Source organism: Coloeus monedula, assembly GCF_965178545.1.
Source record: "Coloeus monedula genome assembly, chromosome: 8".
Lineage (NCBI taxonomy): Eukaryota > Metazoa > Chordata > Aves > Passeriformes > Corvidae > Coloeus > Coloeus monedula.
Window position 1 is genome coordinate 23,957,736 of NC_138788.1, and position 14,190 is coordinate 23,971,925.

The 14,190-nt window shown below is 35.8% G+C and overlaps 1 protein-coding gene across 1 annotated transcript in view; it reads right to left on the reverse strand.

Moving 5' to 3' along the window:
- The window catches only part of LOC309575335 (adhesion G protein-coupled receptor A3-like), a gene marked incomplete at its 5' end in the record, with an annotated part of 260,286 nt that overhangs the window by 24,682 nt on the left and 221,414 nt on the right, over positions 1-14,190 (reverse strand). The window contains 3 exons of the mRNA XM_082285708.1: positions 4,768-4,913; positions 11,491-11,614; positions 12,530-12,657. Coding sequence (XP_082141834.1) covers positions 4,768-4,913; positions 11,491-11,614; positions 12,530-12,657 — 398 coding nt within the window. The remainder of the gene's footprint in view (positions 1-4,767; positions 4,914-11,490; positions 11,615-12,529; positions 12,658-14,190) is intronic.

Below are 14,190 nucleotides of genomic sequence, written 5' to 3' on the forward strand. Positions count from 1 at the left end.
CTCATCACAGGACTAGTTGGCAATAACAGTAGGAGAGGATTTTCTTGTATTTGAAAGTTTAGTGTGGTTTCTCCTTTTTGCAGAGAAAGGATTTAGCATAATTCAGTGTCTCGAAGATACTTAGCTGCTGTTTAGCTGGGTGTTACTGATTAATGTTTAGTAGCTGAGAGAAATATGACTTGGGAATGAATGTGAAGAGCTGCTGCCACATTGCCAAGGAGAGGGTGAGGATGCAGTGCAGCACTACCACGTCTCACATGAGCTCAGGGTGTAGGTTGTTAGTCACCACTAGACCATAAACACAGCTCATTAGGAAGACCCCTTTTGTTGCTGCTTTCAGGACACGGCTCCGTACTCTGGAAGCGTATGTACAATGTACAGAAACATACAAGCTCATATAGAATAGCAGACACTCATACACACTGCAGGTAAACATCCATTAGCAGATTAGAGTTTGACCAAATTATTCCCATTCTCAACTACTGTACTCTAGGTCTGCTCTGTGTGCAGGCTTAAAGGACAGTTAAGACAGTTCAAAATATGTGAAATAGGCAAACAGCTTTCTCATTCTGAAAATGATTCTTAACTCGTAAAATTATTTAAGGTTGAAAACAGTAAGAGAGGGCAACTGAAGCCAGTGGTGTTGACTGTAGGTACTCTGCATGTGCTGCTGAAAACTGTTTCAATTTGCCTCAGTTTTGATTTCTTAGCCATAGCACTAAGGCTAGTACTTTGAATACAAAGCAAAGGGCACAGTCCTTTCTGAAATAGCTACTACAGCTAGATATACAATTTTTCTAAAGCACTGCATGAGGTACATTTCCTAACAGCCCCACAATTTTAGAAAGAACATTTTAAAAAGCTTATCAAAATATGTTACATTAAAAATAAGATGAAGTTCAACAAAGCGACATCAACTATTATCCATTTTGCTGTTGATTCTGCAACCTTATTTATGCACATTGATGCTTTTTCATGACAGATATGGGATATTGGACTCTGTAATCTGAAGATTGCCATATTAGTTATCTTGCAAGACATTCATTGAATAAAAGAGGTGGGAGAACATTAGGAGATATATTTGTACCTAACCTTGAGATAAAACTTAATTTTCTGTCTGCTTATCACCAATCTCTGGCCCAGCTGGCAGCTTATTTATTTTTTATTTTAAATGTTTAGAATGCAATTGTGCTCACTAGCTATCTTATTAAAAATGAAAGTAATCTGATTTTTTTTCTGTCTCGCTAGAAAGAAATTATTTTAACATAATATCTTTCAGAAGTATTTTTTGCTGGTCTGTACTTCTGTCTAATCTGTGTGTGTGCCGAGCATTGCATGAAAAATGCATGCACTTAGCAGGCACAAAAACTAACACTACTTGTGCCTCAGCTTGGGCTGATAAGAAGTTTTGTACATTGCAGTAATAGCTGAATCTTGCGTGCCCCTTTGCCTTTGCTGGCAAAATCTGCCTTCAGATGAGTCAGAAGCTAAACACTGCCAGGTTTAACAAATGTCCACAGAGGATGAACAGATAGAATTATTTATTTCTATTAAGAATACCAGAGAGTATATTTTACAGGAAGTAATTTCATTATCTGTTGAAGTGCTAAGGTTCAGAATTTTAATACACAAGACTCAATGATGCATTAATTTGATCCACCTCATTAGCATCCAGGCACACTTAGAGAAAAATGCCAAAATTGTTACAGCTGGTTCCAGTCATCAAAGTGATAGACCCTGAGGGGTTTAACTCTGTAATTAACAGATAATATATATTTCATGAATAAGATATATAATAAAAAATAGATAGTGTATAATGTACAGTGTACATAATGTATCATAAAATGCACGATTAACATATAAAAAGAGGCAATATTTAAAATCATATTGCCATGAAGTAAAATTAGACTGCAAGTGTTTCAAATTTGATCACTCCATCTAGAAGAGAGAAAACTTAAAGAGAACAACAGTTTTACATAATAGGATACTTATTGCTACAGCTCAAAGAAAAGTATGAGAAAAGATCAGGTGCACCTCATTTGTTTTGCTTCTGCAAATGAATATGCAAACAGCAGGCAGAGAAACTGAAGCAACTCTTACAAGCATACCTTCTTTTCTACTAATAGGTAAGGTCTCCTTTTAGATATTCTGGGGTTTTTTTTCACTACTTCAGCTACTTTTTAGAATGGACCAAGCTCTGTTAAAAAAATGTGGTGAGACAATTTTTATAATTTCCTGGTAAACTCCACGTGATAGATTTATGTACTGATTTTTGGCAATAGATCCCACTTACTGACTCACAAAAGACATCCTTATGTCTCATACAGCAAGTGCCTATATAAGGAATACAAAATACTCACATGTGGACTGCAAACACCGTCTATCAAATACAACCATTACCAAAAAAGACTGAAGGACAAAAGCCAAGTCTAGACTTCTTGCCAAACACATTCATATATTTGTATTCAACAAAACTAAGTCTATAGAGAAGGATCACTGACAAATTACCTCTTGTTTCAAAGTATCTTGTAGACTGCATTATTTGCCTCCTATCACTGGCAGTCCTGACAGATAAAAAAGCTTAACTCCATCTCCATTTGAATAAACCTAATACTATGTAGCTACCTACTGGTGTCAAATGAAGACAAATTAACACCCCCTCACCCAAACCCAGATGTTATCGCTTAAGTACCTGAGGAACAATATGTATAAAGGCTGGCATTGGCTTATAGACACAAGAACACTGACTAGTTAAAACATTTCTTATAAATGACTGCATTGAAATGTAAGCATTTTAAATGGATTTTATGGAAATATTATGACAAAGAATAATTCAGAATTTAATTTTATTAGAACCAGGGAAGGTAAAATGCCCCCCAAAATGACCATTATCATTCTAAAAGAACAAACAACTACTAATTATGAGTTTAGCATTTTCTTGCTTAAAGTGATTCTTAATTTTACATATACTATGCCTGTTTTCTACATGAAGTGAAACTGATCCTTACTATTTTGAATCTAGTGCTAACCATTGTGAAATTGTGTTAGACATTTCAGTGCCTGTGTCTCTAGGATGTATGGTGCTCTGTGTGATAAAAATAACTTAGAATAATTTTACTTAGCTATTAAACAATTATACTCATGTTCTCTTGCAGCTAGAAGGTGGTTTATCATTTCTATTGCTAAACTTAAAATAGCTACTATTTATTTTCACTGTCTGAGAACCTCAACATGACTGGTAAAACAAAGATTCTAATTAGACTAATCTTTTCTGTAACCTGATTGTCTATTGTTTTCCAACTCAAACAAGATTTGAATTTGAAGAACATACACTGTGCTGGGTCTATGTAACTTGTAACAATTTTCTACCTTAATAGTCACACTGCAGCATTTGAAAATTGGCAATTATTCATTTTGCCATGAGCTGGTAACTGAAGGAGTGAAATTCTCATCTCTGAAGAATGGTATAGTAAATCATGGATTAGCAAAGTCAGGCACCCTCAGTGAAAGCTTATCCTCTTGCTTACACCTAATAAAGCTAAGGATCAATATGGCACTCCTTCTCATCACAATACACATTTTATGTTAACTTTAATAAATTTCATCTCTAGAAATAAAGTGTTTTAAAAAGAAGAAAACTAGCTAGCCTTCTAACTAAAATCATGTTAGCAAAAATTTGACTGCAGAATCAGACTGAAAAACTCAATCTTTCTACAGACTTTCAACAAGTTGTGACAACATCACACAGTTATCTATAAATGCTACTTGTTAAAAATTTTGTATTTAAAATAAAATAAGATACATCTGTTTAAAAGAATACACTGTGTATTTTTCACAGAAAAGACCTCCACTATAAAATTGAGGTCTTTAGGCTCAATTGACCATTCAGATTTTTCCATGATCTGTGGGGTAAGAGAGGCACCTCCATAAGATAATTCATCCTGTCCTCACACAAACATCCAACACAGATGGGAGGAATTGTTCTCTGGAAGTTCTTTCTCTGTCTCTTTCCAAAATCTTTATAGGGACAATACATAACTTTGGGTAATACCTAATTTTGTATAGCTAAGCTCAAAAAAGATGAATTAATCTTCTCATGCCTTTAGCTGGAAATCCTGGTTTGTAGTAAGGTTTTCCTGGAGTCATTTTTTCTCTTGTGCAGACTGACTATTTTGGCTTGGAGTTTCAGCATCTCACAGGCCTCTGGCAAGAACTCCTACTGTCTTTCACCTGCAATGCCATCAGAGACACGTTTGTGAATTTGCTCCAGAGAGAGACCTGACAGGGAGTGCAGACTTCCAGTGGCTCCTGTAATAGCATTAGATCTCTGATGGGGAATGAGGAAGGTTGCTGTGAGGTTATTAGGCTTTCAATACAAGTGTGGGCAAGAACTACAGCAGAAGAGATAAAGGTAGAATCATTACAGCATAGTTTCAGATGATTAAATAAGGCTAGGAACCAAGCCAGTTTCTGATTTGGGTGGGGTTTTTTTTCCCTCTGTAAGAAACCAACAGAAACATTTCAATTTTTCCTGTTCAGATAAAGATACCTGAACTGAGACAATACCAATTCTACATATTTCCATCTCCTGAGTAGAGTTAACTATCAGCATACAATAAATATTTCTGTATACACCTACGTGGTTCAATTCTTTATGGATGCTATTTATAGTCTATAAAAAGTAAAGATACAGTAATCAGAGAGTTCGTTTATAACTGATAAGTTTTAGGAAGACATTAAAAACATAGTGTAACTAATATTCCATACCTGAGTAGTGGTTGCTTTGGATAAGAAGGTTGGTCACTGTTTTGGCAAGGCTGAGGTTTTTTTGTGACTTGCTTATAAATATTCCTGGCAGTTACTCCAATCCATAGCATAGTAGAGAGTGTAGAATAATGCAGCACTATGCCAACCTAAAAAAAAGAGTGGACAAAATTAAACAACTCAATGAATGGATCAGTAAAACAAGAGTTTTACAAGAATCTTACTTCATAAGTGCACAAGCAAACAGAATTTTTAACTGAATTTATAAATGCTAAGAGTTTATAAATCTAAGAGCTGCACTTAAAAATGGTTATCTAATCTACCACAGATAGTGTTATCTGTAATACCAGATGCTACATTAGGAAACCAAGACTGTAAAAACATTTGTTTTCTAAGAACCTGTTTAATGAAAACATTTTACACCTGCATTTAAAGTGATGTGCACTTTAAGTTTCTGGTGCACTCTTTGTTAGTTTATCGTGACAATGCAATTTAAAAATTAATGAGAGGCCAGAATATTTGCTTGCTATTATGCTATTTCCTTTATTTTTTCAGGAATATCCCACTGTAGTTCCCTGTCTGCTATACACAGGCAAGGTTGACTTCTGGCAATGGCATCAGTGCTATTTGCCTAAAACCAGATTATTTTCAGACATATTTTAAGAAACTTATAAAGTTGGCCACAATTTTAAAAATTAAATGACAGCTCTTGGCATCCCCCCTTAAAAAGAATTACAAACTCTATTAGTGTTATTATCACTTTCTCTCCAAGAAACTGGTGTGTTTATCATTGAAAGCAAAAAAAAGTACAAACACCTCTAAAATGCTAACATCTTTGTTTTGTCAGTAATTGTTATTCATTACTATGGAAGCAGTAATTGGAATTTTATCCAATCTCCAGTGCTTTATTACATCAGCTAAGTCTCCATCTGATTATATAAAATGAGGGTACCTTTGAAGCAATAACGTGACATTTTGCAGTGACAAGTAAAATATTGCTATAATTGGAAAGAACATAAATGTTTAAGGAATACAGAGAATTGCTGAATAAAGCTAACACAAATCTATTATAAGGATTTATTTGAACCAGTGTTCATTTTTGCGCCACTTAAAACAAAATAATTGATGAGTAAAGAAAAAAATTTCCATGCATTTTGTTTATATTTGGTATTACAGCTCAAAACTCAAAGACAGCAGCAAATATCATCAACAGAAAACCCTTTGTAATTTTCTCTGGGACTTGTCTGTCACATTAGACAAGGGAGTATAAAGTCTCCATTGCTGTTGTTGCTTGAGGTAAAAGAACCAGAAATAAGAGAATGAGACAACTTTGTAATGAGCTGGCAGATATTGCCAGTTCAGGGACTGGGGCTGTCTGGTTCACAGGCAGCTTGCAGAGTTTCTGTAGGGACCATGAGAGGGGAGGGAGGAGGATGAGAAAGGGGGAAGAAAAGGGGGCAGAAATAATGAGAAAGAACTGGAAAAAATCTAGATATTTATTTCCTAACTTTTTTCTCATTTCAGCACAGCCCTGCTGCTATACATTCTTTTTTCCACACAAGTACGTGCAATAATAGGAACAGCAGGAATGAATTCCACGTGAAAAGGCACCTACATGTGAAATTTTGACATCATAGATGACCATATAGAGAGAAATCATCAGCCACTTAAATGAATGGAAGACCTAAAAATAGTACAACAAAACTATTTTATTGAACTTTCAAGGAGGCAACTGAACTGACTGAAAATATCACTTACGCCACACCTGGGTCACATTGCTGTTTTTCGCTGTGTCCTCATGTTTTGGCAACTGAGTTACTTCTGACACATGGAAAAACTGAACAAACATGGAGGAGGCAAAAATGTTATCATCCCCTGTACTAACTCTTTAATGATACGTATCTCTCTCTCAAACCCCCAAAACAACCAAACTAAAAAAACCAGACCCCCAACCATTTGCATTTCTTGCTTGAAGGAAACAAGGATTTGTACTGAAGATACAGGACCTCCTTATGACTAACATATTTGACACGACACATCAAAAGTGTGGAATTTGGAAGGCTGAGCTGAGCTGTTACTAGAATTTTTGCTATTATTCATCCACTAATAATTAGTAAAGAAATGCTTGTCTCACTTCACATTGAAAATTCAGTGTTTCAAAGTGCTGGGTTTTGCTCTCTGCCTCTTCCTTCCCCTTGTCTCCACACCCACACCAGTTATGTCAGGGAGATGCATCTTCCTCACTGTTGTGCTTAGGGACTGTGACTGCACATTCTTTTGTCCCTTCCAGTGGGATCACCACTTTCTAACTCTCTCAAGCTAGGAAGACATCTGAGCCCTATGGTAGAAATACATGAGATAGCAGCTCACAACACGAGAAGGAAGGATGAGACTCAACAGAAAGACCAATGTGGCTTTGTTCAGTAAACTCTTTCCTGACTCTCTTAGCAAATGTGAACTTGAGGTTATGCATGAGAGGTCCAGGGTACAAATTTACCTGTGTGTATCTTGTTACTGCATTTCTGCCTCTGTAAAGCTTCAGAGGCCAAGAAATACACACAAATTAAATATCAAAGTGATAACTTCAATCTATTTTCACTGTTAGCAGAACTTCGGCATTTCACATAAAATTGTATGGAAAGGGTTGAGTTTTCCACACAGAATAAAGGATAATGACTGGAAACATTGAAGTGGTGACCCTATTTTTAAGGTTTTCCACTGATAGGCCAAATGGTACAGAAAAAACTGCCAGGATATATGCATTGAAAACAGCACTGTACCTAATGCTCTTTAATAATCACAGTTATACGGTAAAAATTTTCTTGTTTTCTTGGATTCATTTTTTCCATGTCCTGTGTTCTTAGAACTCTAATCTTTGGGAATAAGCACCAGCCTTTTGAATAGAAGACTATACTTTTCTTCAGTAAGAAGATGCTGTCTATTTGTACTCCTCCAATAAATTTCAGTACCCTAGAGATAACTTAAGTTCCACATGATGCAGTTACCAGGGTAATGACCAGAATACACATTTATGCAAAGCATTTTGGCACAAAAAGGTCTCTTGATCAGCTTTAACTTGCACACAAATTTCTTTGTTTTCCCCAAATTTTTAATTTCTTTTTTTTTTCTAATTGTAATCATATTTCAGATAAGATTGTACTCCTTAATCCAGTTCTATTTAAAGAAGGACACAGATAGACATTGACATTCTGGTTAAACTATTAACCCTGCTATTGAAAATGATTATTTTCTGTGAGATGAAGGGATTCAGGAATTTCTCTGCAGTCTGTAACACCACAGGATGTGAATATCTCATGGTCTTTAAACATTTAACATTAGCAAAACCCCATGCTCCCTTCTCAGGTAGAAAATTCAGAGCAAGAAGTTGAACTTTCTGAGTTGAACTTGTAGGCTACTGGCTAGTATGGAACAGGCTTTGCCTTGTTGAAGATTTACTGCCTTACAGAAGGGAATCCACAAGCAGCTTCACGTATGACCTTCATCAGGGAGAAGGAAGATCTGAGCCTTGCCAAAGTTTACATGGAAACTTTTATTTTATAAACCACATAGGAGGTTCTTGAAGATGTGATTGAAGTGATCATGCCACTGCAATTAAAAAAATAAGATTCTGTCTCTCTCCATAACTTTTCTGCCTCCTGAATCTTGTGCCCAGAAGTCCATTGTTCATGCTTCAATGCATTTAACTGATGATTTCATCCCCTAGCATCCATAATTTCATGGCTATCATGCTTTCCTGGAAAGTAGGAGCCATGAAACAGAAATCTTTGAGAGCACAGAACTGATGCCTCCCACACATGGGGAGTGATCCAGCTACAATTGTGTCTCCTTCTCTCATTCTTTACATGAAAGGAGTGAGCTTCCTTCTGCCTTTTGAAGCAAACTAATCTGAAGCCCTAACTCTGGGAGATGGAAGGGCTCGCTGGCTGGCTCAAGCACCTTTCCCGTAGTGTGTGTACTGCCTCTGATTTAGCCCCATCTGCTGCTCCTAAGACAACCTTTGACTTGCATGAAAGATTTTACCAGTAAACTCAAGAGTCTGGATTTGACAACAGCCAACATTCACTGACACCCAGAATGGGATTCAAGGGCAATCTAAAGAGTCTGTAGATTCATTCACACAAGAAATGTGTGAAGATGCAATCAACTCTTCTAGACTAGCACTCTTACATCAGTTTTCTTGTAAATCATAAAGACTGCAGAGCACATATGCAAGTAAAAGGTCTATACAAAATCCTCTCTGAAATAGATACATAGGTTTAAAAGGGGATTTTAGATTTTTAGATTCCATATAAAAATATGGAATTTTTCTGACCATTCCTGAAAAGACTTTTCCTGTGTGATTATTTCACTTTCAAGGGGATTTGAAGGTTCTTCCAGATATCACAGAAAATGGATCCATTTCCATAGCATTAATTCCTGATGTTTAAAACTAACCTGAAACTACTCATTTAGAGACAGAAGGTGATCCCAATGAAGCTAATTTAGAACCACCCTTTTTGGTTAAATTTGAAGGACAAAAGTTAACTCAGTCTATTATTTCACATCGATAAGTATGCCGTAGTAAAATTTTTGTGGACGTTTTAAGGATAATTACAATAGGAATGGTGGTGGTTGACTGGCTTTGATACCACATTTCAGTGATTAGGACAAAAAATACTTGCACTTGGAATCTTTCCCTATGCACTTGGGAAATAAAAAGTGAAAATTGCATTGCTGCAGGTTGTAGCTGTGCTTTGAATTTTAGCAGATTGAAGGATTCCTGTGGAATGGCAACTGATGGTGTTACACCTGTGGTATAACTAATATTTTAGTGCTGCTTGGAGCAGCAACATTTCCACAAATATATTTTAAGCCAAATATCAGGGGTTTGGCACCTTGGATATTAAATCACAGAGCAATTGTCTCAGGTTTATCACAGGACACAGGCACTGGCACTCAGAATTTTGAAAACCTTGCTGTCAGAAAGCAAGAAAGGATCTGTGGCTGGGTACAATGTTCTCAAAGTGAACAGTTTTTCAGCCTCTATTACCAGCTATTGGAACCTTGTCTTAGATTGTTTGGACTATTTAATCCATTAGCCCTGTCTAATTACATCAGACAATTTCTAGCAGGAAATAGAGGACAGTCTCCCTTGTGTGACCTATATCTTTCCTATACTGTAACTACTGATGATATTGTCTGTTGATGTAGCATATTGTCAGGTAAATAAATAACTTCATGAAACCGGTTAGCAGACATGTATGAATGGTTCAATTCAGTTTCTCTAAGTGTGCATGTTTCTCTCATTATCAGAGACAGATGCCACTGATAATGCATTTTATTAAGATACCCCTGTAGTTTATGTATTACTTATAAAAGGCTATTAATAACACATTTATCTCAATCAATTTTTCATTATAGCTGTTAATAGCACGTTGTTACCATGCAAGCTGCAAAGTAAATAACCAGACAACGACTGGAACAACAGATGGTCATTTGTGACCATGTAATTACATGGCCATGGCCGCCCTACAAACTAATCTGCTACTATCACTTGCAAACTGCAAAGACAATGGTAAGTGATATTTCAATTTGCTAGAACTTACAAAGTAATTATGACACAATACACTAGATATTGTGAGATCTTTCTCTCAAAATAATCTAGTGGATGACTGTGTTATTTAAATGAGTACCATGTAATGCACATGAGTAGACTTCACACGTAGAACATCACAGTGTTTACAGACCCACATGTGCTGTTTACTGATGGTCATGCACAAGGATACACAAAAGGCTTCCAAAGCACCTCACTGAATAATAGAGTGATAACTGTTACACTAATTCTGCAAATTTTGCACTGACGCTTCTGTGGGCTCCTGACTCTTGCTATTTACACCCATCCAAGCCAATCAGAAGAACTGATTAGTGACACGCAAAATATCTGGGAGAACACTGGCTAAACGAAATGCTTTACTACAGGTAAATACCAACAACATTCATGAGCCCTGGTGCACTTCCACAAAATCTGAGAGGAAGAAATATTTACAGCAAACAAATTGCAACAAGCCCTCATCAGGCATTACAGAAGATGACTGAAACGACTCTCCTTACACATTGTACAGACTCAGCCTTTATATTCAGAGCAGCTGGATCCAGCCCTATCTGTGCATCTCACAACACTACTGCCCCAAAAATGCTGAGGCAAGAGAGGTGAAACAGTCCAGCAGTGCAAACAAGGGTCCATAATTTACAAGTAAGCTGGTTGGCTTTGTCTCCTTAGGGATCATCCAGAGAAGCCAGAGCCACCCTCAGGCAAACAGTGTATGTATTACACAAGTGAAGCAGTAACTTTAGTCCCACACATTCAATCCAAAGCACAGGATGGACAGAAGTATTTTGTATTCAGTTTTCAACTATCCTGAACAGTAGAGAAATACTAACATTTTCAGGGCTTTTCTTAAAAAAAACCCAACAAAAACAAAAACAAACAAAAGGGCAATCTTAGCCTCAGAGAACTTAATACATTGATCACCCTCTCAGAGAAACTCATGTGACAACCAAACACTGAACACTCCCAGTTCTGGCCTTTAAAAGACATGCTTATATTTTGAAAAACTTAAGATCCAGGAACAAAATAAGAAAAGAAGGAGAAGTGCCAATATTACATTAAAAACTCATTTCCAAGTTTCAATTCTATCAGTAAGAATTGTTAAGACAGATACTTACAGCTTGACATATAATTGGATATTTAATGCGATTGATTCCCCCAGCAAAAACAGCAAATGTGAGAGCAGTATGGAAACAAAAGTTGAGAAGCATGTGCCATCCTTTTCTGCTTATTCGGATTGTGCTGTTGAAAAAAATCACATTTTAAAATTAAAAACCCAACATATTTATTATGAAAATTACTATTTGGAAAAAATACTCAATTTGATAGAATAAAATTCTCTGATTGCTGAATACCTGTGTAACAATCTACCCATAGGACAGAGTCTGACCTATATAGCATTGAAATAAATTATAAAAAGGTAAAATAAATGGTAAAAATCATAAAAGTCTACTGATTTAAAGTTTCCTCCACCAAATCAAGCAATTAAAGTAGAGCACTAAAAGCAAAAGCTTATTGCATAGCTTCACATATGCAGAACTTTAACAAGACATTGCTAAAGGATTAAATGGAAGCTGAAGACCAGAAGACATTGCATTAACTTCACTTATATTAATATTTAGCAGCTTCTACAGTACAATACATTCCTACTCTTTTAAATTGCTAATGGTCTTTAACCAGCAGTATGTAGTTAAGATGGCATTTATATAAATTTTTCATATAAAAGAAAACACAAGTTTTCTAAACCCAAAATTTAGAAGACAGTTTCTTTCATCCAGTGATAGTTACCAGTCTTCCAACCAAACTTGGTCTTAAAAGCCAATATGGCAAGTGTAGCTGACCAAAGTGCTGCTCATCTGGAAGTTGCCAGAAAGCAATTTGATAGTGTTTATGGTTTTATACTGAACTTTTGAGGCAGAAATCTTAGGAAAAGTGTGAAGAAAATTTAAACATGCATGTCAGGAAAGCTCGGGAACAGCTTATGAAAGGTCGACATAAACTTTGTTTTGATTTCTCTGGTGTAAATCACATTGCTGCCATTACTATCCAACAGTAATTCAGATAATTTTAACTTATCTTTACAGTAAGGGTTTTAAAAATTGAAGTGCCTCAGCATCATGCTGACCATTTAATGCATACTTAAAATGGAGTTCTTACCTGTGATGGACAATGTAGGTGATAATGGAAGCAAACAGGCACAACAACATAACTGCAGTACATGCATAAACCACAGGGTGCAGAAATTCCCCTGGGTACTGAGGGAAAGACAGCACTGTCTTAAAATCCTACGGAAAGAGCAAAATGATTTAACATTGTTAGGCATGTGTGAAACTGAGACTTCATTCCAATATGTCCTGTCATTTCTAGCTGTTCCCTTTCAAGGGCAGGAAAAAAAAAGAAGATGAACTTTTAATGTAGATACAGTTCATGAATTTACAATAACAGACTGCTCCTTCCTCATCTGCATACAGTTTGCTAGACAGAAATTAACCTTTTTGTACAAGCAGACATATCCTAATTAAAAAAAAAAAAGGTCTGAAAAAATACAAAGAATATTACATTTTCCCAGCATTAGAAATATCTGGTCCTTCTGATAACATGAACTTTCTGAGTGTATTTTACTAAGATATTAAGCACAAAATATCAAATCACCATAAAGGTCTCTAAATGGCATACATATGGCTGCAGAACCACTCAAAGAAAAAAAAAGTCATGAGAATACACCCAAATTATCAACTGACTCAAATATAATTTCCAGTTGATACAACTCCTGTAACCCAGTGACCTTCACATTTAGTTGCAAATACTCTACTCCCTATAGTAATTCATAAGTGACTTGCACATCTATATTAACAGCAGTATAAAGATCCGTGCATTCCTTTTGGACATGTTAGTGCCTAGTGACACAATTCTTCATGAAAACCATAATGAAAAATTATCAATATCTTTGTAAAATTAACCTTATCAAATTCCTCTAAATTACACATTTAGATAAGCTAAATCTGGAGGTGTGATGGATGGAAAGCAAAAGTAGCACATCACATAAAATAGAATGTCTTCAGAATATCTGAATTAAAGCAAACATCAGACATTCCCTGTAATGCATTAAGCCACATTTGCTTGTGGCACTACATTTCTGCACATAGGCACTAAAAATTATACACAAAACTATCACCTGAGTGCAAACAAAGTGTCATCTACATGCCAGTTCCCATGTGCAGTGGCACTAACTCTATAGCATAGTATATTCATAAAAATAAATATACACCTGAACATAGAAAAAGCTAAAATCTGAAAAAGTACTGAATATGTCAATCCAGCAAACTCTAGCATTTAAAATACTGGCATACATTTAAAAGATTTTTTTCTTGTCAGTTTTAGGTTCCCTTAGAAGAAGATTCAATACATTATTTTCCAGAAGTGGAATCTTCCCTTAGAAACCTGGGACTGTAATGCTAATACCTCTGTTTAATTGCATTTGCATGCAGAAAGCTGATTTCTAGCACCATTATTTATGTATATAAACTTGTCCATGTACAAGCAGCTAATGTTCATGAGTATATGCAATTACTAAATGGGGAGAATTTAGTTTACTTTCTAAAATGCTTCTTACAAGTAATAGATTCCCTAATAGTTATTTTCCTTCATTACTAGTTTTAAAGTTTCTAAGATTGATTGTACCAGTTTCTCCAGATGTGTATGAATGTCAGTACTAAACAGAGCAGCTCACGACATATATAAAAATGACCATCAAAATGAAAAAATAACTTATGAACAAAGAATGCCAACTATATGTTATCACATCCCATTTCTCTTCA